Source organism: Oncorhynchus clarkii, chromosome 16 (genome assembly GCF_045791955.1).
Source record: "Oncorhynchus clarkii lewisi isolate Uvic-CL-2024 chromosome 16, UVic_Ocla_1.0, whole genome shotgun sequence".
Taxonomy (NCBI): Eukaryota; Metazoa; Chordata; class Actinopteri; order Salmoniformes; family Salmonidae; genus Oncorhynchus; species Oncorhynchus clarkii.
Genome location: NC_092162.1, coordinates 28089419 through 28116417, shown reverse-complemented (window position 1 = coordinate 28116417; position 26999 = coordinate 28089419). Strand labels below are relative to the sequence as shown.

General features: G+C 42.4%; 1 protein-coding gene across 1 annotated transcript in view; it reads right to left on the bottom strand.

Moving 5' to 3' along the window:
• Nucleotides 1-5629: 5629 nt before the first annotated feature.
• Nucleotides 5630-26999, bottom strand: part of LOC139368292 (neuregulin 3b) — a 412189-nt gene continuing 390819 nt past the window's right edge. The window contains exons 7-9 of the mRNA XM_071107039.1: nt 21435-21550; nt 14604-14759; nt 5630-6816 (exon numbers count right to left, since the gene is read on the bottom strand). Coding sequence (XP_070963140.1) covers nt 6054-6816; nt 14604-14759; nt 21435-21550 — 1035 coding nt within the window. The 3' untranslated portion in view covers nt 5630-6053. The remainder of the gene's footprint in view (nt 6817-14603; nt 14760-21434; nt 21551-26999) is intronic.

Here is a 26999-nt window from a genome sequence, read left to right as displayed (position 1 = left end):
TAAGACACTTACTTGTATGTACCTAGATGTTTAATATCAATATTTTTTATGATTTTTGATTTGCTTGTTGTTGATACCTGAAGGTGGTCTTGAGAAGGGCTGACAAGGCTCTCTTCCAGGTATGACGACAGCGGCGGACAAACATCTGGGCCGAAGGTATGCCAACCTCTTCCTCTTGCTCAGGGAAGAGCAGGGTCTGATAGCCCAGGGAATACTCAAAGGGGATTTGTCCTTCTTCTCCACAAAGAAGAACCCTGTGCCTGCGGGGGAAGCAGAAGGACGGATGAACCCTGCTGCTAGGGAGTCCTCAATGTAGGTCTCCATAGCCTTGGTCTTCGGACCCGACAGAGAGTACAGTCGTCCCAGGGGCGGAATGGTGCCTGGGAGAAGGTCAATCCCGCAGTCATAGGGTCGGTGCGGCGGAGGCAAAGTGGCCCGGGTCTTACTGAACTCCCGGAGGGCCTGGTACTCTGCAGGAATGGCGCAGATGTCCAGGGCTACTTCCGAGCCCCCATGAAGATATCCCAAGGCAGGCTGTGCTGACTTCAGGCACCGAGCGTGGCAGAACATACTCCAACCCACGATGGCACCAGCAGACCAGTCAATAATGGGATTGTGTCGCTGGAGCCAAGAGAATCCCAATACCACGGGAACCTGAGGAGCAGGAATTGGATCGTCTCGATGTGGATCCCTGACACTCTTAGGTTGATGGGGGTGGTATTATGGGTGACTCTGCCTATAGAGCGCCCATTCAGCGCTCTAAATTCCATGGGAATGGAGAGGGGCTGAGTGGGGATGCCTAGTGCGGATGACAAGTTAGCGTCCATAAAGCTCTAATCGGCCCCAGAGTCTATGAGTACCCATAGAGATTTTCACTGGTTTCCTTACAGCAAAATGGCATGAAAAGGGGTACATGTAAGGGGAGAGGAAAAGGTCTCCTTATAGCCCACCAGAGTACTCGCTCCTACCTGTGAGCCTGGTCTATTAGTGGACAGGTGGAGACGAAATGACCAGTAGCCCCATAATACTGGCAACTCTTAGTGTGAATCCTGTATAGCCGTTTGGCTGGAGGCAGCCTAGCTCTGCTTAGTTCAATTGGCTTGGGAAGAGGTGAATCGGCAGCCTTGCCTTCTTGGGGGAACTTGGATAGCCTTGGGTTCTCTCGGCAACGGAGCCGTTGGGGACTTCCGGGATGCCTCGGAGGCGAGGTAGAATCTTATCTCCTCTCCTCCCTTCGTTCCCGTAGTCGCCCATCGATCTGAATGGTGAAGACGATGAGCGAGTCAAGATGCGTCGGTAGTTCCCGGTATGCAAGCTCGTTCTTTACTTCCTCCGATATTCCGTGCAGGAACATGTCAAACAGCGCTTCCGGGTTCCAGGCACTCTCAGCTGCCAATGTGCAGAAATCCAACACATAGTCTGCCACACTGCGGGAGTCTTGTCGAAGTTGGAGTAACTTCCGGGCAGCCTCTCATGTCACCTCGTTCCATGGGAATGGAAAGGGGTTGAGTGGGGATACCCAGCTCTGACACCAGGGTAGTATCCATAAAATTCTCGGCGGCCCCAGAGTCAATGTGTACCCGGAGAGATTTCGACCGGTCACCCCACAGCAGGATGGAATGGAGAGGGATGGGAAATTCTCTGTATGGCCCACCAGCATACTCATACCTACTGATGGGCCTGATCTTTTAATGGACACGTAATGACCTGTAGTGCCACAATACAGACAACTCTTGGTGTTAAATCTACGTAAACGTATGGCAGGAGACAATCTATTTCTGGCGAGTTGCATAGGCTCCGTAAGAGGTGAGTCGGCAGATCTTTGAGATTCCCGGGGGAACTCAGGTAACCTCGGATTCTCTCGGTCACGTAGATGCCGGGAACTTCTGGGATTCCTCGGTGGCGAGGTGGGATCCTTGGGCGATCGAGTGGGAGTCAGACCTCTTCTCCCTCCTATGTTCCCGTAGCCGCCCATCGATCCAAATGGTCAAGGAGATGAGTGAATCAAGATCCGTGGGCAGCTCTCAGGCTGGTAGCTTGTCTTTAACCTCCAGCAGACCACCGTGCAGAAATAAACCGCATAGTCTGTCACACTACGGGAGTCTTGACGAGGCAGGAATAGCTTCCGAGCAGCCTCTCTCCCGGACAACGGAGAAATTATAACCTTTTTCACCTCCGCCACAAACTCCTTCAGCCTGCAGCACACGGCAGATTGTTGTTCGCACATATGCTATCTTCGAGTGGTCCGAGGGAAAGGATGAGGGCTGTAGCTCAAAGATGAGGGAGCACTGGGAGAGAAACTTCAGACAGGTTCCTGAATCTCCAGCGAAGTGTTCCGGAGGAGGTAAGCGGGGTTCTCGGGAAGCCGAGGTGGGCTGGAGAAACGCACAGCTGACAGCGGGGTTAATGAGAGGTTACTGTGAGGTTACTGTTAGGCTGGCTGCCTAACAGACAATCCACGGAATTGCTCCAGCAATGTATTGAAGGCACGGTCATTGCATTCCGCCAAGGTCTGGAATCCTTCCATAAGACCTTGAAGTAAGCCATTGTGTCTTCCAATGGTGTATCCTTGGGAGGAGACGGCATTGCGGGGCTGGTCCGAGTCTGCTGGTCAGTCATGGTCAGTTCTTACTATCAGGAGTCAAGCTAAGACCCAGATGCAAACACAGTAGGTGGATAGTATGAGTCTCAGAGTTTATTATTGTACAAGGGACAGGAAAAACGTAAGTCAAGGCAGGCAAAGTGTTTTAATCCAAATCAGAGTCAGGCAGGTACAGAACAGCAGGCAGGATCAGGGTCAGGACAGGAAGAAAGGTCAGAACTGGGAAGACTAAGAAAAACTAAAACTAGAGCACAGAAAACATGGGAACACGCTGTTAGGGCTTGACAGGACAAGACAAACCGGCAACAGACAAACAGAAAACGCAGGTACAAATGCACAGGGAATAATGGGGAAAATGGGAGACACTTGGGAGGGGGTGTGGACAAGCTCAAGACAGCAGAATCAGATCAGGATGTGACAATAGTACTGATTACTGTATTACAATCATGTTGTTAAGGTTGACTTGAGTGAAATATTATGGTTTTTATGTTTTGGTATTGTAATACTTTCTGTAACTAGTCTCATCACCTGCTGCTTGCATTTCAATAGTTATGTTGTTTATGAATTACACAATTGTCAGAAAGTCAGTATAAGTCAGGCTAAGATGCTGAAACATCAGTCAACAACCATCTTAGTGCAGAACATTGCCTGGACATGTATTATTTAGGGTGAGCCTCAAAATAATATTGGAGATATGGGCAAAGAGTAGCTAATACTGACGATCAAGGTAAGAATAGACATAGCTATAACATTCTACTTCTGTTTGATGAAACTGTCGTGGCATTATTCTATTGATTGAAATTTGAGCAGTGGTTTCAGTGGCTAATGTAGCTAACTAGCTAGCTACCTACGGTGGAGAGGTCGATTTGATACAATAAAATCTATGTTTCCAGCCCATCTGAGCTCATTCCTGCTAAATAGTTAATCTGCCTTGAATTTAATTGTGAATGTGGCTGAGATCATTGAACAAAACAGGGTCAAACTTGTCAAGGTAAAATGATTTAGCTAGCCAAGTTGTGCTATAGCTGGGCTGCTAGGATGAAACGTGAACCCCTGGACTGTATTCCATTAGTGGAAACCAAGACTATTCTCAGGGCAGGTTTGACTTTTCGTAGCACAGGTTAGGAGAATTTAAGCAGCAGGTTAGGATAATTAACATGGCAGGTTAGGAGAATTAGTTTACGGTTATGACACGGTTTAGGGTTAGCTAAAATTGCTCCCAACACGACTCAAAAATATCTAGCCACAACCTGCCCCGAGAACAGTCTTAGTTTCCACTAATGCGATGCTGCAAACCCGGGAGCCTGGAAAACGTTACAAAGTCAACTAACAATTTCAATAAAGGCTATCCTGGTTGATTTCAATTTTGAATATGGCTTATATATGGCTGAGAAATAAATATATTGAATGTCAATGTTGTTGGGATATAACGTTAGCTAACTAGCAAAAAAATGTGTGTAGCAAGCTAGCTAGCTCCTGTTGCTAAGTTACAAGAGAGTGGCTAGGTTTCAGTTTTGCCTCAAAGCGCGATACATAGAACAAATAGATCGCCAATGAGGAAATTCTGCATTTTTCACTTTGAATTATAACGTATGATTTGTAATCCTAATTCTGTTTATCTTTTTCTGTTTCTCCTTTAACAAAAATAAAGTATTAGCCAGTTAGCGCCATGTAATTAGTTAGCTTTCCATCATTGTTTGCTGTAAAAGATGCAGAGAAAAATATTGTTTTTAACAACAACATCTTTCTCGAGTATTCGAACAGAAGGAGGTGATCATAATTAATCGTTCTCTGTGATTCGAGTGTCAGTGTTGACAACTTTGTGGAATATATTGGAGGTCATTTAAAAAAATGGCTATTGGATAATGCTAATAAATTAAAAACCCTTTTTCTTAGAAAATTTGCGAACCGATCGCAGTGCCACCTAGTGTCCATTTAGGGAATGAAGTTCTCAGCTGAGGCCCCAAATGTTGTTCAGGAATATGGAGTATTGACGGGGAAAAGAGGGGAAAAACTCACTTGCATGCATTGGCCAATCAAAACCTAATATAGACGAGACCATCTGTAATGTTCTTATCTACCTCAATTACCTCGTACCCCTGCACATCAACTCGGTGCTGGTATCCTGTGTATCTAGCCAAGTTCTTGTTACTCATTGTGTATGTATTTCTTGTGCTATTATTTGTTCTATATTTTTCTCTGCAATGTTGGGAAGGGCCCATAAGTAAGCATTTCACAGTTAGTCTATACCTGTTGTTTACAAAGCATGTGACAAATACGATTTGATTGATCAAAATGGCGTCTAAAATAGTTTTTGCTCTTTCTGTATGATTAGGCTACTCACCCTCTGCAATCCTCCCATCCCATTTCCCACTCATTAGTAACTGGTACATTTTGCACAGTCATTTTGCTGCTTGTAGAACTGATAAAAAACAGTTGAGCCGAAAAAAAGTGTTACTAATATGGAGGGAAAGACAACATTTTCCCTCTGTGTTGATCTACTTTGTTGTGAACAGGACCAGGGACATGCGCCGGTGCTTTTATCTTTTGCCTGATTAATTCCTCTTGATAAATGTTCTCACCTGAAGATTGGCTATTTAAAAACTTTTCTGCTCTCCTCGCTACAGTTTTTCTAAACAGCTGATGCAAAAATAATGAGACCGGCACTTTAATTAAGGAGGCTGTTTTGGGGAAGAGATAAACAAGTAAATGATTCAATCCGTCTGACGCTCTTTATTAAATGAAGGACCTTGCTTTTACCAGGGAGGAACACCGCCGTGGTCTGGCATGAGATGCTCTGGGTGTGACTTGATTCATCTTTCGATGGAAGAAGATGTTGTAGAGAGACCTCATTCAGCACAGTGAATAATCCCATAGGCAGCACCTGTTGACATAATGTGTCATGTAGGATAAACTTATTTTGCTATACAATTTACTAGGCTATACCCACACCGACTTGAGAGACACAGACAACAAAGATTAATCTGAAATATGTTTCAGAAATTCAATCAACCACACACCCTTTAACACTGTAGTCTTTATTTTGTCACGTCGTCATGTCAAATATATGTTTATAGGACATATGACATGTATAATTTGATTTCTTTACAATAGAGAAACAACATAGATATGACACACTATTTTGATTTCTAAGTAGAAGCTTTGTTTAAATAGTGCATAAAAATCATTTATATTTTTTTCAAATACACATTTATATCAAGCTCCCACTGGTCTTTATGTCTGTCTGCATTGTTTCACATTATTCACATACATGTGTGTGTGTTTTCAGTGTCTTAAATGTATAAATAAATTCCTCTCTGCAGTCCAGGCTGCTGTGGCTCTTTTACAGAAACTAGGGGCCAATTAGTTAAGCAGGTGGTCCTATCCCCTCCCGTGTCATCGATGCAGGTGGGCGGAGTCTCTCCTTGCAAGTTGGCGAGAAATTATCCAATCAGCTGGCAGAAAGTTTGGCACAAGAAATTCCAGCACCTTTTCCCACCACTGTTGACAGGAAGCTGTTTGCCCCTCCATTCACCAGGGCAATGTTTTGTTTACCAAGCCCCTGGGCCTCTCTTTGGACACCTGCCTGAGGACCCCTGCTCTTGGGAAAGCTGTAGAGCAGTCTGGGTGTATACCGCATGCTCTTTTTCTTGGACTCCAGCACGGTCACAGCAATAAAAGTGTTTGTGCTGTTCAACCCGGCAACACCTGATCCGGATTCTGCTGTCCCAGAGGCCACAAGGCTAGAGTGTTGGAACAGGTCCCCTGGCCCTACTAGAGTTTCAGAGGAGCCCTGGTGCGTGTGAATAGGGCTTGTCTCTGACACCAGTGCAGTCTTGATGTTGTAGGGACGCATATGACTGGGTCTGTCCTCTAATTCTAGTACACACACAGAGGTGGAGGAGTTAGGGGGGGTGTGGCTGCTGCTACCGGCAGGTGCCTGCGCCATGTAACCTGGCCCGGCAAGACCTCCATGCGACACCAACTCCCTGCTCCCGTCCACGTGACCCCTCTCGTGGTCGTGTTCCTGGAGAGAGGGGATGATGGGGACGGAGTGCGTGCGGAGAGAGGGAGGAGCGGGTGTTATTCCTCTGTCAAGACGGGTGCAGGGAACATCCCTCCATCCCTTCTTCTCTGTGGAACGAGACATGGTTTGCATATTCGGGAACCCGCTGTGCTGGCGATCGTCACCTCCACCCCTTCCAGTGTCAAACCTGCAGGGATGCAGAGAACAGAAAAAAAATGGGTGGAGATTATGACCTTTTGTTCCCAGACCTTTATTGCATGATTTCTAATTTTCAAGAGAGAGATAAATCCTTACCATACAATTAAAGCCTAAAAAACATCTGTCTACACTGGTTAAATCTTTTTTTTTAAATCTGGGAATTCCTAATCTTTTGTAGTTATTTATAATCTACAGTCTACTCTGGCTGCTTAAATGTTTAAGTGAAAATTATTTATCTTGTGACAACCTTATCAGAGATGTAAGGCTTTAGCATCAAAGCTGGGGTATGCCTGACCCGGGTTTGAGTGGCTATATGAAAACCTTTCTGAAAGAATACCTGAATGTCCAGATAGCAAAAATGTTGAAATTAGGCCTAGCATTAGGTTGGTGAGTGCATATGAATCAAGGAACGTTGCCTGAAGAACCAAAAGTGTTGCAGAGTTAAAGATGCTATTTGACAGTAAAATGTAAAATAATGCCATCGGGCTATCTGGCTTTAAAGGCACAATCTGGGGTATTTCCTGCAATATTATTCTCGAAGAATATAACTTATAAATGTTTTGGGAGCTTAGTACAATTGTCTTAATCTTCCGAAACCGAAGTTAAAGTTAAAGTTAAATTACTCGATTATGTTTATGTTGTAATTTGAATCCTAGTTTTGAATTATCATGTCATTCTCGTGGACTGTCGGTCCTTGTATCCATTGCTCCAGCTATGATTTTGAGAGTGGTTACATTTCCCCAGCCCCATCTCTATGCTTAAGTGTTGGGGATGTTTTTGGACTGAAACAAGTAAACAAGAATCAAAAAAGATTGTCTTTTAATGTCTGACTTCAGAGACCGTTTGTACCATAACTGAGTTTACATTTTTAATTACTTTCCCCGTTCTTCTGTATTATAGGTGGAAGCATGGGCATTGTAAAATATCTAAAAATAACTCTAATGACAAATTAGGTTTCAATCCATTCTTCATATGTGAATGGTAAATATGTGTTTCTGACAGTGTTTAATGAAACTGGCAATGCTCTATTGGGATTTACTGCCAAAAACGAAAACACAGGTGATTCTCATGCCCATTTTCCCACTCTTGTTTTCTCTCTCTCTCTCTCTCTCTCTGGTCTCTCTCTCTCTCTCTCTCTCTCTCTCTCTCTCTCTCTCTCTCACTCTCTCTCTCTCTCTCACTCTCTTACTCTCTCACTCTCTCTCTTTCTCACTCCCTAACTCTGTCTCTGTTCTCTCGCTCCCTCTCACTCTCTCTCCATCTTTTACTGCTCATTCCTCATTCCAGGAGAGAGGGTGTCTCCATGGCAACAAGGGGGGTGGGGATGTTAGTGTTGTATGGCTGTTAAGTATAGAAATAGGTCAATCCTACTTCCATTGGCCTTGCTTTGCGGATGGATCTGTAAACGGGTTATCAATAGTTAATTTGTTCAACTAGTCAAATAAATCAGTCACAATCTTTGCACGTCGGTGAAGAAAAAAAACCTCTTATACCACTCGTTCCCCGAGCATTTGCAAGCCTCATGTTACCAATAATTGCCTATGGCAATAGATTCCTCCTCTGCGGCTTTAAAAAAATTATCCTAGTTAGTTCTCTCTCTCTCTCTCTGCATGTGTCTGTGTGTGTGTATTTGTTTGTTTGTGAATGCATACTGTGTGTGTGTGTGTGTGTGTATGTGTGCGGACACGTGGCGTAATGTGCATACTCTACATGTGCACGTGCATACTGTGTGTGTGTGTAATGCGTGAAAAATCTGCACACTGAATGTGCGTGTGCATAGTGTGTGTATGCATGCATACTAGTCTGCATACTGTATGTGTTTGTGCAGTGCTATAGGAGGAGATCTTCTCACAGCCGTTGAAAGAATATGCTGAGCTGCCTGCATGATGCACTGTTTAAGAATGTTAATTATGGAAATAGGTCATATATAAAGAGTTTGACAGCAGTGTGTATCTTACAAGTCACTGTGATACTCAATCAGGTTGGCATGTTAATAAGAATACTGCCAGGGACTTTTAAGTGCAAAATGTGCTCTGGGAGAGCTATGATTACATCCCAAATGACACCCTATTCATTGCATTCAAGTGCACTACTTTTGGCCAGGGTCTACTCATTGGATGCACGTTTCAGCACAGTACAAATAATTTGCTGAAAAGCCTTTGGTCATCATTGAGATGTTGTCAGTAACTTTAGATTTGGTTTAACATTTGCTCACTAGCTAAGATTTAGGTAAAACCACTGGATTTAAGCTAGCTAACATTAGCATTGCTAGGTATTTTTGACAAAGTTTGCTAGCTAATGGCAACATTGCCATCATCGTAATGATGACTAAGTTGCTTCCTACTAATTATTTGCTTAATTTAATTTTCCAATCTTATTTCCAAAACAATAATTAACCCTTGTTAAGATTGACTGGGCACCACTCAACTTTCGGGGCTGTCACTCACACACTCACACACACACACACACACACACACACACACACACACACACACACACACACACACACACACACACACACACACACACACACACACACACACACACACACACACTGCTACAATTTATTATTATTTAAGGTGTTCATCAATATAACTACTAACTTTAGCACATTTCATAGTCTACTGTATATTCTTACTGTATATGCAGTTGAAGTCAGGAGTTTACATACACCTTAGCCAAATACATTTAAACTCAGTTTTTCACAATTCCTGACATTTAATACTAGTAAAATTTCCCTGTTTTATTTCAGTTAGGATCACCACTTTACTTTAAGAAAGTGAAATGTCAGAAAAATAGTAGAGAGAATGATTTATTTCAGCTTTTATTTATTTCATCACATTCCCAGTGGGTCAGAAGTTTACATACACTCAATTAGTATTTGGTAGCATTGCCTTTAAATTGTTTAACTTGGGTCAAACGTTTCGAGTAGCCTTCCACAAGGTTCCCACAATAATTTGGCTGAATTTTAGCCCATTCCTACTGACAGAGCTGGTGTAACTGAGTCAGGTTTGTAGCCCTGCCTGCTCGCACATGCTTTTTCAGTTCTGCCCACAAATTTTCTATAGGATTGAGGTCAGGGCTTTGTGATGGCTCTCCAAGACCTTGACTTGGTTGTCCTTAAGCCATTTTGCCACAACTTTGGAAGTATGCTTGGGGTCATTGTCCATTTGGAAGACCCATTTGCGACCAAGCTTTAACTGATGTCTTGAGATGTTGCTTCAATATATCCACATAATTTTCTTTCCTCATGGTGCCATCTATTTTGTGAAGAGCACCAGTCCCTCCTGCAGCAAAGCACCCCCACAACATGATGCTGCCACCCCCATGCTTCACGGTTGGGATGGTGTTCTTCGGCTTGCAAGCCCTTCCCTTTTTCCTCCAAACATAACGATGGTCATTATGGCCAAGTTCTATTTTTGTTTCATCAGACCAGAGGACATTTCTCCAAAAAGTACAATCTTTGCCCCCATGTGCAGTTGCAAACCGTAGTCTGGATTTTTTATGGTGGTTTTGGAGCAGTGGCTTCTTCCTTGCTGAGCGGCCTTTCAGGTTATGTCGATATAGGACTTGTTTTACTGTGGATATAGATACTTTTGTACTTGTTTTCTCCAGCATCTTCACAAGGTCCTTTGCTGTTGTTCTGGGATTTATTTGCACTTTTCACACCAAAGTACGCTCATCTCTAAGAGACCGAATGCATCTCCTTCCTGAGTGGTATGACTGCTGCGTGGTCCCATTGTGTTTATACTTGCATACTATTGTTTGTACAGATGAACGTGGTACCTTCAGGCATTTGGAAATTGATCCCAAGGATGAACCAGACTTGCGGAGGTGTACAATTTTTTTCTGAGATCGTGGCTGATTTATTTGGATTTTTCCATGATGTCAAGCAAGAGGCACTGCGTTTGAAGGTAGGCCTTGAAATACATCCACAGGTACACCTCCAATTGACTCAAATTATGTAAATTAGCCTATCAGGAGCTTCTAAAGCCATGACATAATTTTCTGGATTTTTCCAAGTTGTTTAAAGGCACAGTCAACTAAGTGTATGTAAACTTCTGACCCACTGGAATTGTGATACAGTGAAAAAATCTGTCTGTAAACAATTGTAGGAAAAATTACATGTGTCATGCACAAAGTAGACGTCTTAATAACCGACTTGCCAAACTATAGTTTGTTTACAAGAAATTTGTGGTTGAAAAACGAGTTTTAATGACTCCAACCTAAGTCAATGTAAACTTCCGACTTCAACTGTATATTTCGTTTTGTACTACTTTTTGTACTACATTTTGTACTACTTTTTATATATTTTTTATATAAATGTTTATTGCACTGTTGAGAAGAGCTTGCAAGTAACCATTTTACATTACTGTTTTCACCCTGTATCTTGTGCATATGACCAATAAACGTTGATTTGATTTTAGAATGCTCATAACAATGGTGTTACACGACCGATTTATGGAGGTGCAACCATGAATACGGCATTGGTCAAAAGTAGTGCACTATGTAGGGAATAGGGGTGTCAATTGGGATGTATTTGGGATTGCTATAATGACAGACATCTTACATAGTCACATCGTCACTCAAGTTCCAAGCTGTCAGCAAATTATGCTAACTTAACCTCCTTGGTAAAATAAGAATAGTGATGTCAGTGACATGGAGATATGATTGGGCAATGCTTTGTTTTACAGGCCTTTTTGACTGGTGTTTGTCTAGCATTTACTAAGAAAAAATAGAGAATAATGGTAACCAGCAGTATCTTTTGGTATGTTGAATTCAAAACAATAGCAGACGTGCACAAAGACTCCTTGGTTAAAAAGGAATAGCTTACTTTAGAGTATGACTTTGGACATGGTATGATTCTTTTATAGGCCTTTTTTGCTGGTGTATCAGCTGTATCGTTTGGTATGTCAAATTTAACACACTAGCGGACGTGCACAATGTTGGTGAGGCTACAGTTTGATGTCATTTAGCGCTTTGAACGCTGCCGTCATTCCTTCACACTCACTACAGTGCCTCCTTTGCTAACTTCAGCAGTTGAATCAGGGTATCATAGCTTACGCTCCCTTTCTCAGTTTTTCAATCAGCATTAGCATGATTGGTCATGATTAGTATGATTGGTTCCTTACCTGGAAATTGGGTGCATTGTACTGTAGTAACGTGTGGAGGAATGTGTAAATTCACATTTTAACAAAGATTTTCTAAAAGGAAACACTGAACTTTAGAATAAATAGTTCCCAATAAAGTGGGAAGTGAACTGGCCATTGGAGGGCTGGCTGCTCTCGGATCCCATAAAAGGGGGTTTTGTGTTCAAAGAGATCTGTCTCATGAAGGTCTCTGACCGAAACATTTTTTTTTCTAACCTTGGATTTACAATAAATAATATATTGTCACAATGGAGACAGTGTCAAGCCTCAACTTCTGATGCATCACTCTGATCCCAGGTACCATCTCCTGCCATTGTGCCCTTGAGCAAGGCACTTAACCACTGAAGCCTCTTAACATGTGCCTGTGTGTGTGTAAGGGGTTTCTCACAATAATTGACAATCAGTATAGTACTGTACAGTACAGTTGAGTATCTCCTCTATTCTTATTCTTTCTAAAGCATAATCAATAAATTATTTTGACACCACTGACCGCTCTCTAGGGTTGCTCCCTAATCATGTCATCATAATGCTGCATCAGGTGCCCACCGTCTTGTGAGAACATTTGTTGGATACTCCTCTGCAAAGAAAGTGCCAGCGGGATTTCGTCTCATGTTGACTGCTCTATTCAATCTCATTTTGGACTTCTCGGTACAATTGAATGGCTGAGATGCTTTCTTTAATCGCTGCCAGTAAGCAGTATTAGAATGTGTTTTCAATAGCGGCGGGCATTTAAATCACACACAGAGCTAACTGTTAAGACGCTGTGTTGTCAATATCCCAGACTGAATGCATTCTGAAGACAGGGCCAATAGTGCAGAGTCATGGTTAATGCTTATGGCTTGGCATGTGCTGAATATCTGCTGCAAAGGAGTGACTATATTTTTCACCACCGACGCAGTGTTTGGAAAGGCAATGATGTCAAATGTGGAATAGTGCTACAGCAAGGAATAGGTTTCTCGATATTCAGAATAAAGGGAAAAATATACAAGCATGGTTGCACTTCTAACTTTTCCCTATTTTACTGTCTATCTAGCACTTTGTAGACCATCTTTGAGTTACAAAAAATTGACCAAGGTAATACTTTGGAAGTACATAACCTTAATTGTGTTAAAAATGCACTATGCAATATTCACTCCGGCATTGCCTGGTTGCTAAAATTCTAATAGTTCGCCTAACTTCTGTATGTTTGACAAAACAAGCAAAAGTAGTGTAGAGAATCATTGTACCATCTAAACCACTGTGAAATATATTTTCCTTAACCACAAATATTGTATTTTCAGCTGTGTACAAAACCGAAAGTAAAAGATACAAAAACGGAACTTCATAGAATCATTAGAAATAGCAATAGAACAGATCTACCATTCATTAGACTTGATTTCAATGAGAAAGACAAATCTATAACTCACATTTCTATGTGAATTTAGTTGGGTAGTAAAAAAAAAAAAAAAAAGTAACATTTTGCAGCAATAAGTAATTTAAGTAAATTTTGCTCAAGTTAGTTCAAGGTAAACAAAATATTTATACTCTTGAATATTATACTGAACAAAAATATAAACGCAACATGCAAAATGTTGGTCCCATGTTTCATGAGCTGAATTTTTTTTTTCCAGAAATGTTACAGACACACAAAGTGTATTTCTCTAAAATTGTGTTCACAAATTTGTTTACATTTCTGATAGTGAGCATTTCTCCTTTTCCAAGATAATTCATTCACCTGAATGGTGTATCATATCAAGAAGCTGAGTAAACAGCATGATCATTACACAGGTGCACCTTGTGCTGGGCACAATAAAAAGCTACTCTAAAATGTGCAGTTTTGTCACACAACTCAATGCCACAGATGTCTCAAGTTTATAGGGAGCGTGCAATTGGCATTATGAATGCAGAAATGTGCACCAGAGTTGTTGCAAGAGAATTTAATGTTAATTTCTCTACCATAAGCCACCTCCAATGTCATTTTAGAGAATAGAGCAGAACCGGCCTCAGAGACGCAGATCATGTGTATGGCGCCGTGTCAGCGAGTGTTTTGCTGATGTCAACGTTGTGTGCCCATGGTGGCGGTGGGGTTATGGTAAGGGTAGGCATAAGCTACGGACAACAAACACAATTACATTTTATCTATGGCAATTTGAATGCACAGAGATACCATGTCAAGATACTGAGGCCCATTGTCGTGCCATTCATCCGCCACCATCACCTCATGTTTCTGCATGATAATGCACAGCCCCATGTTGCAAGGATCTGTACACAATTCCTGGACGCTGAGAATGTCCCAGTTCTTCCATGGCCTGCACTCTCACCAGACATGTCACCCATTGAGCATGTTTGGGATGCTCTGAATTGACGTGCACGACAATGTGTTTCAGTTCCCAACAACTTCACACAGCCATTGAAGAGGAGTGGGACAACATTCCACAGGCCACAATCAACAGCCTGATCAACTCTATGTGAAGGAGATGTGTGCTGTGAAATCTGTGAATGTATTTTCATGTTTTTAAAAAGGTATAAACTGCCTTATTTTTGCTGGACCCCAAGAAGAGGAGCTGCCTTGACAGCAGCTAATGGGGATCCATAAATACAAATACACCAAATACTGACTGGTTTTCTGATTCCCGCCCTTACATACCCTCTTAAAGACTCTGCCTCCATCTCTGCAGACTCCACCTCCTCCAGGTGCTTATATGCGGGGCTAGCAACCCTTGGTCCTCGAGAGATGGGCGGGGTCCTCATGTGATGAGTGTCCCAGTGTCTTTGGACTGGACTGAGGGACAGGGAGCTACTCCTGGGACGAGCCATGTTGAAGTATACGTAAGACAGAAACAGAAAACATTGGTCAAAATATTAAAAAGGTTCACAAATGGATAACAATTGGGTCATTGGTTATAGATGCTTAAATGGCCACACTGTAGTTCCCACACTGTAGTTTCTCTTCAGCAATTAAAAAAAAACATTATTTCACCTTTATTTAACTAGGTAGGCCAGTTGGGAACAAGTTCTCATTTACAACTGCGACCTGGCCAAGATAAAGCAAAGCAGTGCAACACAAACAACAACACAGTTACACATGGAATAAACAAACGTACACATAACACAATAGAAAAGTCTATATACAGTGTGCATATGAGGTAAGAGTAGGGAGGTGAGGTAATAAATAGGCCGTAGTGGCGAAGTAATTACAATTTAGCAATTAAACACTGGAGTCATAGATGTGCAGATGATGAATGTGCAAGTAGAGATACTGGGGTGCAAAGGAGCAAAAATAAATAAATAAGGTAGTTGGATGGGCTATTTACAGATGGGCTATGTACAGGTGCAGTAAGCTGCTCTGATAGCAGGTGCTTAAAGTTAGTAAGGGAGGAATGCGCTTTGGGGGTGACCAGTAAAATATACCTGCTGGAGCGCGTGCTACAGGTGGGTGCTGCTATGGTGACCAGTGAGCTGAGATAAGGCTGTGCTTTACCTAGCAAAGACTTATAGATGACCTGGTGTCACAACTTCCGCCGAAGTCGGCCCTTCTCCTTGTTCGGGTGGTGTTAGGCGGTCGACGTCACCGGCTTTCTAGTCACTACCGATCCATTTTTCTGTTTCGTTTTGTTTTGTCTGATTACACACACACCTGTTTTACATTCCCTCATTACATTCCCTATTTAACCATCTGACATACATTTCTGTTCTGTCCGTGATTGTTCATGTCGTTAGTGGTTGTGTTTGTGTTAGAGTTGTGTTGTATGTTCCTATTTTGGAATTTTGCTTTATTCTTTGAGTAAACTCAGTTGGATTACTCTATACCTGTGTCCTGCGCCTGACTCCGCTTTCACTCTGCACCCAATCGCTGACACCTGGAGCCAGTGGGTTTGGTGATGAAATTGAAGCGAGGGCCAGCCAACGAAAGCATACAGGTCACAGTGGTGGGTAGTATATGGGGCTTTGGTGACAAAACGGATGGCACTGTGATACACTGCATCCAATTTGCTGAGTAGAGTGTTGGAGGCTATTTTGTAAATGACATTGCCAAAGTCAAGGATCGGTAGGATAGTCAGTTTTACGAGGGTATGTTTGGCAGCATGAGTGAGGGATGCTTTGTTTGCGAAATAGGAAGCCGATACTAGATTTAATTTTGGATTGGAGATGCTTAATGTGAGTCTGGAAGGAGAGTTTACAGTCTAACCAGACACCTAGGTATTTGTAGTTGTCTACATATTCTAAGTCAGAACCGTCCAGAGTAGTGATGCTTGGCGGGCGGGCAGGTACGGGCAGCGATCGGTTGAAGAGCATGCATTTAGTTTTACTTGCATTTAAGAGCAGTTGGAGACCATGGAAGGAGAGTTGTATGGCATTGAAGCTCGTCTGGAGGTTAGTTAACACAGTGTCCAAAGAAGGGCCAGAAGTATACAGAATGGTGTCGTCTGCGTAGAGGTGGATCAGAGAATCACCAGCAGCAAGAGCGAAAACATTGATGTATACAGAGAAAAGAGTCGGCCTGAGAATTTAATCCTGTGGCACCCCCATAGAGACTGCCAGAGGTCCAGAACACAGGCCCTCCGATTTGACACACTGAGCTCTGTCTGAGAAGTAGTTGGTGAACCAGGCGAGGCAGTCATTTGAGAAGCCAAGGCTGTTGAGTTTGCCGATAAGAATGTGGTGATTGACAGAGTCGAAAGCCTTGGCCAGGTCGATGAATACAGCTGCATAGTATAGTCTTTTATTGATGGCGGTCATGATATCGTTTAGGACTTTGAGCATGGCTGAGGTGCACCCATGACCAGCTCGGAAACCAGACTGCATAGCGGAGAAGGTATGGTGAGAAATGGTCAAGTTTGTTAACTTGGCTTTCGAGGACCTTAGAAAGGCAGGGTAGGATAGATATAGGTCTGTAACAGTTTGTGTCTAGAGTGTCTCCCCCTTTGAATAGGGGGATGACTGCGGCAGCTTTTCAATCTTTGGTGATCTCAGACGATATGAAAGAGTGGTTGAACAGGCTAGTAATAAGGGTTGCAACAATTGCGGCAGATCATTTTAGAAAGAGAGGGTCCAGATTGTCTAGCCCGGCTGATTTGTAGGGGTCCAGATTTTGCAGCTCTTTCAGAACATCAGCTATCTGGATTTGGGTGAAGGAGGTGAAGGAGGTGTGGGGGAGGCTTGGGCAAGTTTCTGTGGGGGGTGCAGGGCTGTTGACCGGGGTAGGGGTAGCCAGGTGGAAAGCATGGCCAGCCATAGAAAAATTCTCAATTATCGTGGATTTATTGGTGGTGACAGTGTTTCCTAGACTCAGTGCAGCTGCAAGTAGGTGCTCTTATTCTCCATGGACTTTACAGTGACTTTACAGTGTTTGCTACAAGATGCACATTTCTGTTTGAAAAAGCTAGCCTTTGTTTCCTAACTGCCTGTGTATATTGGTTCCTATCTTCCCTGAAGAGTTGCATATCGCGGGGGCTATTTGATGCTAATGCAGTACGCCACAGGATGTTTTTGTGCTGGTCAAGTGCAGTCAGGTCTGGAGTGAACCATGGGCTATATCTGTTCCTGGTTCAAATTTTTTTGAATGGGGCATGCTTATTTAAGATGGTGAGGAAAGCACTTTTAAAGAATAACCAGGCATCCTCTACTGACGGAATGAGGTCAATATCCTTCCAGGATCCTTCCAGGATCTCTAAGACAGCAGAGGTGTATTTGGAGTGCAGGTTGGTCAGGATGATCTATGAGGGTGCCTGTCTTTATGGATTTGGAGTTGTACCTGGTAGGTTCATTGATAATTAGTGTGAGATTGAGGGCATCTAGCTTAGATTGTAGGACGGCCGGGGTGTTAAGCATGTCCCAGTTTAGTTCACCTAACAGTACGAGCTCTGAAGATAGATGGGGGGCAATCAATTCACATACGGTGTCCATGGCACAGCTGGGGGCTTGTTTCTGGAAAGGAGGAGCTCAAATTGTTTGGGCACAGACCTGGATAGTATGACAGAACTCTGTAGGCTATCTCTGCAGTAGATTGCAATTCCGCCCCCTTTGGCAGTTCTATCTTGTCAGAAATGTTATAGTTAGAGATGGAAATTTCAGGATTTTTGGTGGCCTTCCTAAGCCAGGATACAGACATGGCTAGGACATCCGGGTTGGCGGAGTGTGCTAAAGCAGTGAATAAACAAATTTAGGGAGGATGCTTCTAATGTTAACATGCATGAAACCAACGCTTGTACGGTTACAGAAGCCAACAAATGAGAGTGCCTGGGGAATGACAGTGCCTGGGGAATGGGAGTGGAGCTAGGCGCTGCAAGGCCTGGATTAACCTCTACATCACCAGAGGAACAGAGAAGGAGTAGGATAAAGGCTATAAGAACTGGTTGTCTGGTACGTTCGGGAACAGAGAGTAAAAGGAGCAGATTTCTGGGCGCGGAAGAATAGATTCAAGGCATAATGTACAGACAAAGGTATGGTAGGATGTGAATACAGTGGAGGTAAACCTAGTCATTGAGTGATGATGAGAGAGGTATTGTCTCTAGAGACACCATTTAAACCAGGTGAGGTCACCGCATGTGTGGGAGGTGGAACAAAAGGGCGAGCTAAGGCATACTGGACAGGGCTGGAGGCTCTACAGTGAAATAAAACACTAATCACTAACCAAAGCAGCGATGGACAAGGCATATTGACATTAGGGAAAGATATGCATAGCCGAGTGATCATAGGTTCCAGTGAGTAGCTAGGCGGGCTGGAGACACGCCAATTCAGACAGCTAGTGGGCCGGGGTTAGCAGGCTAGCAGAAGGGCTTTAGTGGGACGTCGCAACGGAATAGTCTGTTGTTGCCCCCTCTGGCGGTTACGTCGGTAGACCAGTCATGATGGATCGGCAGGGCTCCATGTAGGCAGTAAAAGGGTCCAGGCCAATTGACAAAATAGTTATTGTAGCCCAAGAAATTAGCTGATGGAATTCTTCAGCTAACAGTCTGATATGCTCTAGACAGCTAGTGGGCCGCGGCTAGCAGGCTAGCAGATGAGCACTCAGGGGACATCGCGATGGAGGAGCCTATTGAAACCACCCTTGGGCTGAATACGTCGGTAGACCAGTCGTGATGGATCAGCGGGGCTCCGTGTCAGCAGTAAAAGGGGTCCAGGCCAATTGGCAAAATAGGTATTGTAGCCCAAGGAGTGGTTGATGGATCTCTTCAGCTGGCTGGGAGATGGGCCTAGCATAGGCTAGCTCCAGGCTAACTGGTCTTGTGCTTGCTTCGGGACAGAGACGTTAGCCATTAGTAGCCACTCGGATAGCAGCTAGTTAGCTGCGATGATCCAAGTACAAAGGTTCAGAGCTTGCTGTAGGAATCCAGAGATGTGCTGGAGAAAAAGAAGTCCGGTATGTTCTTGGTTGAATCGCGCTGTGCAGCCTGGAAGGAGTTGACCGGGCTAAAGGTTAGCTGATGACCGCTAGCAGTGGCTAGCTGACTACTAGCTAGTAGCTATTTAGCTGTCTAGCTTCGTTTCGGGGTTCCTAATGTAAAGAAAATAGCAGATCCATACCACATTGGGTTAAAACATATTTTTAAATATATACGAAATATATATACGAAGAAAAAAATATATATACACGGGACACGACACGACAAGATAAAGACAAAGACTGTTATGCCGTCTTGGATATCACAAACAGGAAACTATAAAGAAATGCATGGCACATGAACACCTCATATACCAACATCTATTGCAATTGCAATCTTATTTGAATATATAAATATAAACTCAGCAAAAATAGAAACGTCCCTTTTTTAGGACCCTGTCTTTCAAAGATAATTCATAAAAATCCAAATAACTTCAGAGATCTTCATTGTAAATGGTTTAAACACTGTTTCCCATGTTCAATGATCCATAAACAATTAATGAACATGCACCTGTGGAACGGTCGTTAAGACACTAACAGCTTACAGATGGTAGGCAATTAAGGTCACAGTTATGAAAACTTAGGACACTATAGAGGCCTTTCTACTGACTCTGAAAAACACCAAAAGAAAGATGCCCAGGGTCCGTGTTCATCTGTGTGAAAGTGCCTTAGGCATGCAGGGCAATAAATTGCAATGTTCGTACTGTGAGACGCCTAAGACAGCGCTACAGGGAGACAGGATGGACAGCTGATCATCCTCGCAGTGGCAGACCACATGTAACTACACCCGCACACGATCGGTACATCCGAACATCACACCTGTGGGACAGGTACAGGATGGCAACAAAAACTGCCCGAGTTACACCAGGAATGCACAATCCCTCCATCAGTGCTCAGACTGCCCGCAATAGGCTGAGAGAGGCTGGACTGAGGGCTTGTAGGCCTGTTGTAAAGGCAGGTCCTCACAGAAATCACAGGCAACGTCGTTGCCTATGGGCACAAACCCACTGTCACTAGACGAGATGGTCGGATACGCGTTTATTGTTGAAGGTATGAGTGTTACACCGAGGCCTATACTCTAGACGCGGGATCGATTTGGAGGTGGAGGGTCCGTCATGGTCTGGGGCGGTGTGTCACAGCATCATCGGACTGAGGTTGTTGTCATTGCAGGCAATCTCAACGCTGTGCGTTACAGGGAAGACATCCCTCCTCCCTCATGTGTTACCTTTCCTGCTGGCTCATCCTGACATGATCCTCCAGCATGAAAATGCCACCAGCCATACTACTCATTCTGTGCGTGATTTCCTGCAAGACAGGAATGTCAGTGTTCTGCCAAGGCCAGCGAAGAGCCCGGATCTCAATTCCATTGAGCACGTTTGGGACCTATTGGATCGGAGGGTCATGGGGGCCATTCCCCCCAGAAGTGTCCGGGAACTTGCAGGTGCCTTGGTGGAAGAGTGGGGTAACATCTCACAGCAAGAACTGGCAAATCTGGTGCAGTCCATGAGGAGGAGATGCACTGCAGTACTTAATGCGGTGGTCACACCAGATACTGACTGTTACTTTTGATTTTGAATCCCCCTTTGTTCAGGTACACATTATTCAATTTCTGTCTGTCACATGTCTGTGGAACTTATTCAGTTTATGTCTCAGTTGTTGAATCTTGTTATGTTCATACAAATATTTACACATGTTAAGTTTGCTGAAAATAAATGCAGTTGACAGAGAGAGGACGTTTACAATTCCCCATCTGTTGTGAAGCCATCAGTGTGATTTTCATGCTAGCCGCTAACTTCGTAGAACTGTAAATCAAATGGAAATGTCCCGATTCAGACGGCTTTTGATGCAGATAAGGGCCTTTGTGCCTTGCAACGGAGCCTAAATGCATAGTAACATGTTTATTACCAATTACAATTACCATAAATGTTTTTTTACATTCCATGAAAGCACTGTTTATTTTTTTCAATAACATATTGTGCCAATTTGGGGTTGATTAAATGTCTTACCTGGCTGCATCCACTTCTGTAACTGGAGCGGCCCATTTAAACTAGAGGTAAGGGAAGAACGAGAGAAGAATTTCTACTGTACAAGTACCTGAAGCGTTTCCCTTTGGAGAGTGCTCTGTTGAGAATAGGTGGAGCTGCTGTGGGTGCGCCAGCTGGCAGACTGCTGTCCCCTTCAGGAGGGGAGGACCCATGAGATTTGCAACACTGCAGTGAAAGAAAACAAAGGCCAAATAAGGACATGATTTCAGGAAAATAGGAAATTGGAAAGTAGATATTAGGACCCCATACAGTTTGTGGACATATACAAACATAATGAATACACGTACGCACACAAGCCCACATACACAATAGCCTAAGATAACACGATATACACTCAGCAGATGCAGCCGCAATAGTCCTGAGTCAATGTAGGAGATGTTCCCCCGTGATATATGGCCCTCCCAGCCCAGGCAGTCCCTTTAATTAAACTGCAGAATAAGTAAACACTTTCTGATTACACTCCATGGCGGCTCTCCCACGACTATCTACAGAGGCCAGAAATTAATCCCAGACAAGATTACATTAATGGATTCCTAAAGAATTTTGCCTCAATTCTCTATTTTTTCCTCTATCAAAATTAGAACCATTATCTCACAAGGGCCCCTGTGTTGGGATCCTTAATGCCCCAAAGCCTCATGAACACAGAGAATAATAGCAGATAATGGTGTTATTCCAGTGACTAAAGTTCTTATCTTTGTCAGCCTCCGTCCTTACGGTTCATTATTAAAGCGATTGGATGTGACTTGGGTTGTGTCTCAAATTGCAACCTATTCCCTACTTATATCATGCACAGTGAATAGGGTAGTGCACTAGTGAATAGGGTTCCATTTGGGGAGTTTTTCAAAGCTCTCATTGCTGACAAGCTTACTCACTCTTCTCTCCCTTCACACCCTTGACTCCATTAGGGACCTGTTACAGCTTGTTCTCCTCCGGTGCAGGAAAATGTGATAATTTTGACCACCATCACAAACTTGGCTGGGGAACAGGACTTAAGAGGAATGTGACATGAGAAGGCAGGATTGCAATCGGTGTCTTCGGAGTCTGTCAGTGCAAACATGACCAGGATGTCGTAAAACTATGAGATGAAATGTTTCGCTGGAGACTTCTGTAACTGCCAGTTGTGGAACTTCCTCTCTTAAACAGAGTGTCACATTTTAGTTTTTGTTGTTGTTTGTGTTTTTATTGACATATACAGTATATACAGGTGCGGCCAAATATATTGGCACCCTTGCACTTTTCTCAAATAGTTCCCCATTTAAAAAAAATAGAAAAAAATGACATTATTTTTGGGGGTAAAATCATAAAGAAATAAAGTGCTACAATCAGATGCAGTCTAGAGTCAATGCATGGCATGTTCATAGAAGTCTACAAGCTAAAACACACATGATCATGGACAATGACGCACACCCACTCCACAGCACTCTAATGCAACACAGTAGGAGCTTCAGTAACAGGTTCATCCTGTCTAAAATATCCACAGAGAGGTTCAGAAGGTCAATAAATATGATTTATTATCACAAAATGTTTATTCAGAAAATAAAGACAAATGGCATGGACAAAATTATTGGCACCCTGGAGCTAGTACTTAGTTGCACAGCCTTTGGCCAAAATAACTAAAAGCACAAGCTTCTTTAAGCCAGCAATGAGCTTGCTGCACCGTTCTTCTGGCAATTTGACCCATTTTCTAGCATCAAATTGCTCTAATTCTTCAATGTTTAAAGGGTGCCCTCCACCAACTGTTTTCAGATCTCGCCAGAAGTTTTGGATGCGATTCAGATTTTGACTCTTCGCTGGCCACTCTAGAGCAGATCCACAACCTTCAATGGAGATCCAGTTTTTGGACACTAGGTTGAACATTGGACTCCAAAACACCTAATAATCTGTTAATTTCATGATGCCTTACAGTACCAGAGACAGCAAAGCAACCCCACAGCATTATCAATCCTCCCCTGTTTGATTGTACTTTTCATTGAATGCTTCATTTGGTCGTCAGTAACCACAACGCTAATCTGTATTGCCAAAGAGCTCTAATTTTGTTTCATTGGTCCACAGAACATTTCCCCATGGATTTAGGCTTGTTTATTATTTTTATAGTTCACTCAGGCTTTCTTGTGTCTCATTCAGAAATGGACTCTTCCTATGTTTTGCTGTGTCTGGTAGTGGGTCCTTGAATGTGTGCAAGCAAGACTTCATGAAATCAGCAGGGTTAGGGTGAGGTTTAGGGTTAAACCTGAATCAAACATTGAAGTGTTGGCCATATTGCTAGTAGAAATGTGCACCAATCTTATTGATGGTGACAAGAAGATTTTGTTGGCAGTTATCTTAGCCAAAGGCTGTGCAGCCAACTACCAATAATTTTGTCCATATCATTTGTGTTTATTATCTAAATAAAAATTAAAACCTTACGTTTACAGAAATAAAATTGGTTCAAAAATGAAGTTGTGATCAAAATGATTTTGTATTGTTTTACTTATTTTAGAAGAATTAGGGAATTATTTAGAAAAAGTGACAATATTATTTAGGGTGCCAATATGTACGTAGCAACTCAGGACCCAGTAAGTTATTGTAATTTTATAGGATATGTATTACAGTAAAATTATTTACTGTGAACACACTTGGGACTCTGGATTTGAAATCACAGCCTCTTGGTTGCCAACAACAGTGCTAGGTGGCTGTACTACAGACACCAGTCCGCGTTTAAAACTTTGGAAAAACAACTGGTTGCAGTAAGAGCCAACCTGGATACTAAGGAGATCCTGAGGGAAATTGACGAGTACCAACAGCTTTGCGTTATGGAGGAACAACATACTCCATCATGGAAAGATCCGACTACCTCACAAAATAACTCTAACCCGACAAAATAAAATAAAAACAGATTCATCTACAGACACGGACGACATACTTACCGTTGAAGTAGAGGCTAGTGCTCTGGTTGGAATCCATGCAACACTGTAAAAGTTGTGTGAGGAGGTAGCAGGGCTGAGGGGGAGTTTGGAGTTTAGCCAGAGTGAAATTCTCACGCTCCAAGGAGAGAACAAGGCACTCACAGCCAAGGTAAAAATTCACAATTCTAAAATGGATTGTCTACTCACGGAAAACAGGGTGCTGAAGGAGTCGCTGCTAGACATTAAAAATGTCGTAGCATGCGTGAAAATATAATATTTTCTGGGAATAAGCCAGAGGACGTGATCAGAGAATTCATGCAATCTGCCTTGAAATTTCCTCTAGAGACTGTAAACAAGACTTGGTGCTTGGAGCGACAAGAACAAGGGTCCCTGACTGATTTGAACACTACCAACAAAAGGAGCTGATCAAAAGCAGGCGAAGGGAGCTTAAAGGGACCAAATTCAGGCTCAATGACCAATTTCCATGGGAAATAAACAAACGAGGCAATAGAGGGAGAGGGGTAAGCGTGCCTTTCTCATTGTGGACAAACTCTTTACAGACGGATAGCTATTCAGAGACAGCTCCATAAAACCATGGCTTTGCTAAATTCTACAGGAACTTTAGGTTACGAACAAAATAAAGTATGGGAAATTTAAAAATATCTAAACACTATGAAGTGGATATGAACACACACGTACTCAATTACAGGTCTCTTTCTTGTCTCTTTCTCCTGCATCAAAGGTTAAAAAAGTTTCAATAGGAGACAGAATGCGATCGGATCATCTTCTAATTGGCCTTCACAGAACTCTTATAGAATATCCACGTGGACGGGGATATTGGAAATTTAATCAAAGTTTACTGGAGGACAACTTATTTTTAACTAAGACAAAATAATTTATAACTGAATAATTAAAGTATAATATAGGAACAGCAAATCCACTTATTGTTTGGGATACCTTTACAAGTACCTTCAGAGGTCATTCAATTCCATATTCATAAATAACAAAAGTTTCTGGCTAAAGAGACAGATGTTCAGATGTTCTCTTTTCCATCTCATCCTCTCCCACTGAAGGAAGATTATGGTAAGGAACTCTTTCCAAATAATACAAAAACATGGAAATTAACAAATGTACAGAAAGATCAGTGTGAAGGCCAAATTACAGAGGAAGAACATTTGAGGCTATTAAATCCTTTCAGTCTGGAAAAACCCTAGGGTTTGAGGCATACCGGAAGAGGTATATCAAGCCTTTTTTTGATAAAAGCTCCATTGTTAGATTGTTTTAACTACTCCTATAGAAATTGTAGTGTGTCGGGTAATCAGCAGGAAGGTCTGATTTCTCTATTATTAAAATGGAAAATATAAACATCCAGTCTATCTAAAAAACTGGAGGCCCCTTACACTTCAATGTTATGATGCAAAAATACTAGCGAAATGATAGCACTCAGAATTAAAAGGGTTTTTACCAGGTATTGTTCATCCTGATTAGACTGTTTTTTGACATGTATGATACATTGGAGATAATATACGACATCTACTAGAAATAATAGAATAGATAATGACATCTATGAAGCCAGGCCTGGTATTTATAACGGATTTTGAAAAGGTATTTGATAAAGTCAGACTAGATGTTATTTATAAATGCGTGGAATTTTTCAATTTCGGTACTTCTCAGAGAGTTTTGAATTGTCAAGAGGAGTTAAACAAGGGTGTCCGCTGTCACCATATCTATTCGTTATGGCCATCGAAATGCTAGCTATTAAAATCAGATCCAATAACCACATTAGAGGATTAACAATCCAAGGCTTTAAAATAAAGGTTTTCTTGTATGCCGATGACTCAAGTTTTATATTAAGTCCGCAAGCTAGACCCCTGCAATGTCTCATTGAAGATCTAGATAACTTTTCTGGACTCTCTGGACTAAAACCTAATTAAGTCAAGTGTACAATATTACGTATTGGATCTTTAAAAATACAACTTTTACATTACCCTGCAGTTTACCTCTAAAATGGGCTGACGGTGAAGTAGACATACTTGGTATTCATATCACAAAATATATACATAAGCGCTCCACAATGAATTTCAATAGAAAACGTGTAAAAATAGACAAGATCCTGCAACCATGGAGAGGTAAATACCTGTCTATTTATGGGAAAAATTGCCCTGATTAACTCCTTAGTCATATCTCAGTTTATTCACTTACTTATGGCACTGCCTACTCCTGATGATTCGGTTTTCAAATCACATGAGCAGAAAATATTTCGCTTTATCTGGGACGCTAAACCAGACAAAATATGAATATTTTAATGAATATGAATTGGGTGGGTTGAGATTATTAAATATAAAAGCACTAAATCTTTCTCGAAAAGCTTCACTTATTCAAAAGTTTTACTTGAATCCTACCCCTCCTTTTTCGAACATTCTGTTAAAAATCGCGCAACATTTCAGCGTCCTGCTACTCATGCCAGGAATATAGTATACGCATATGATTAGTATGTGTGGATAGAAAACACTCTGAAGTTTCTAAAACTGGTTAAATCACGGCTGTGACTATAACAGAGCGTGTGTTTCATCGAAAAGCGCAAGAAAAACTTGTCACTGAAATCTGAAAAAAGTATCCATGCGCCCCTTTCATGGATTGTTTAAAGGAAACCAAATTTAATATGAAGACGGATGCAATTCCTACAGCTTCCACACGATGTCGCCAAAAACGTCATTTTCATTGACAAA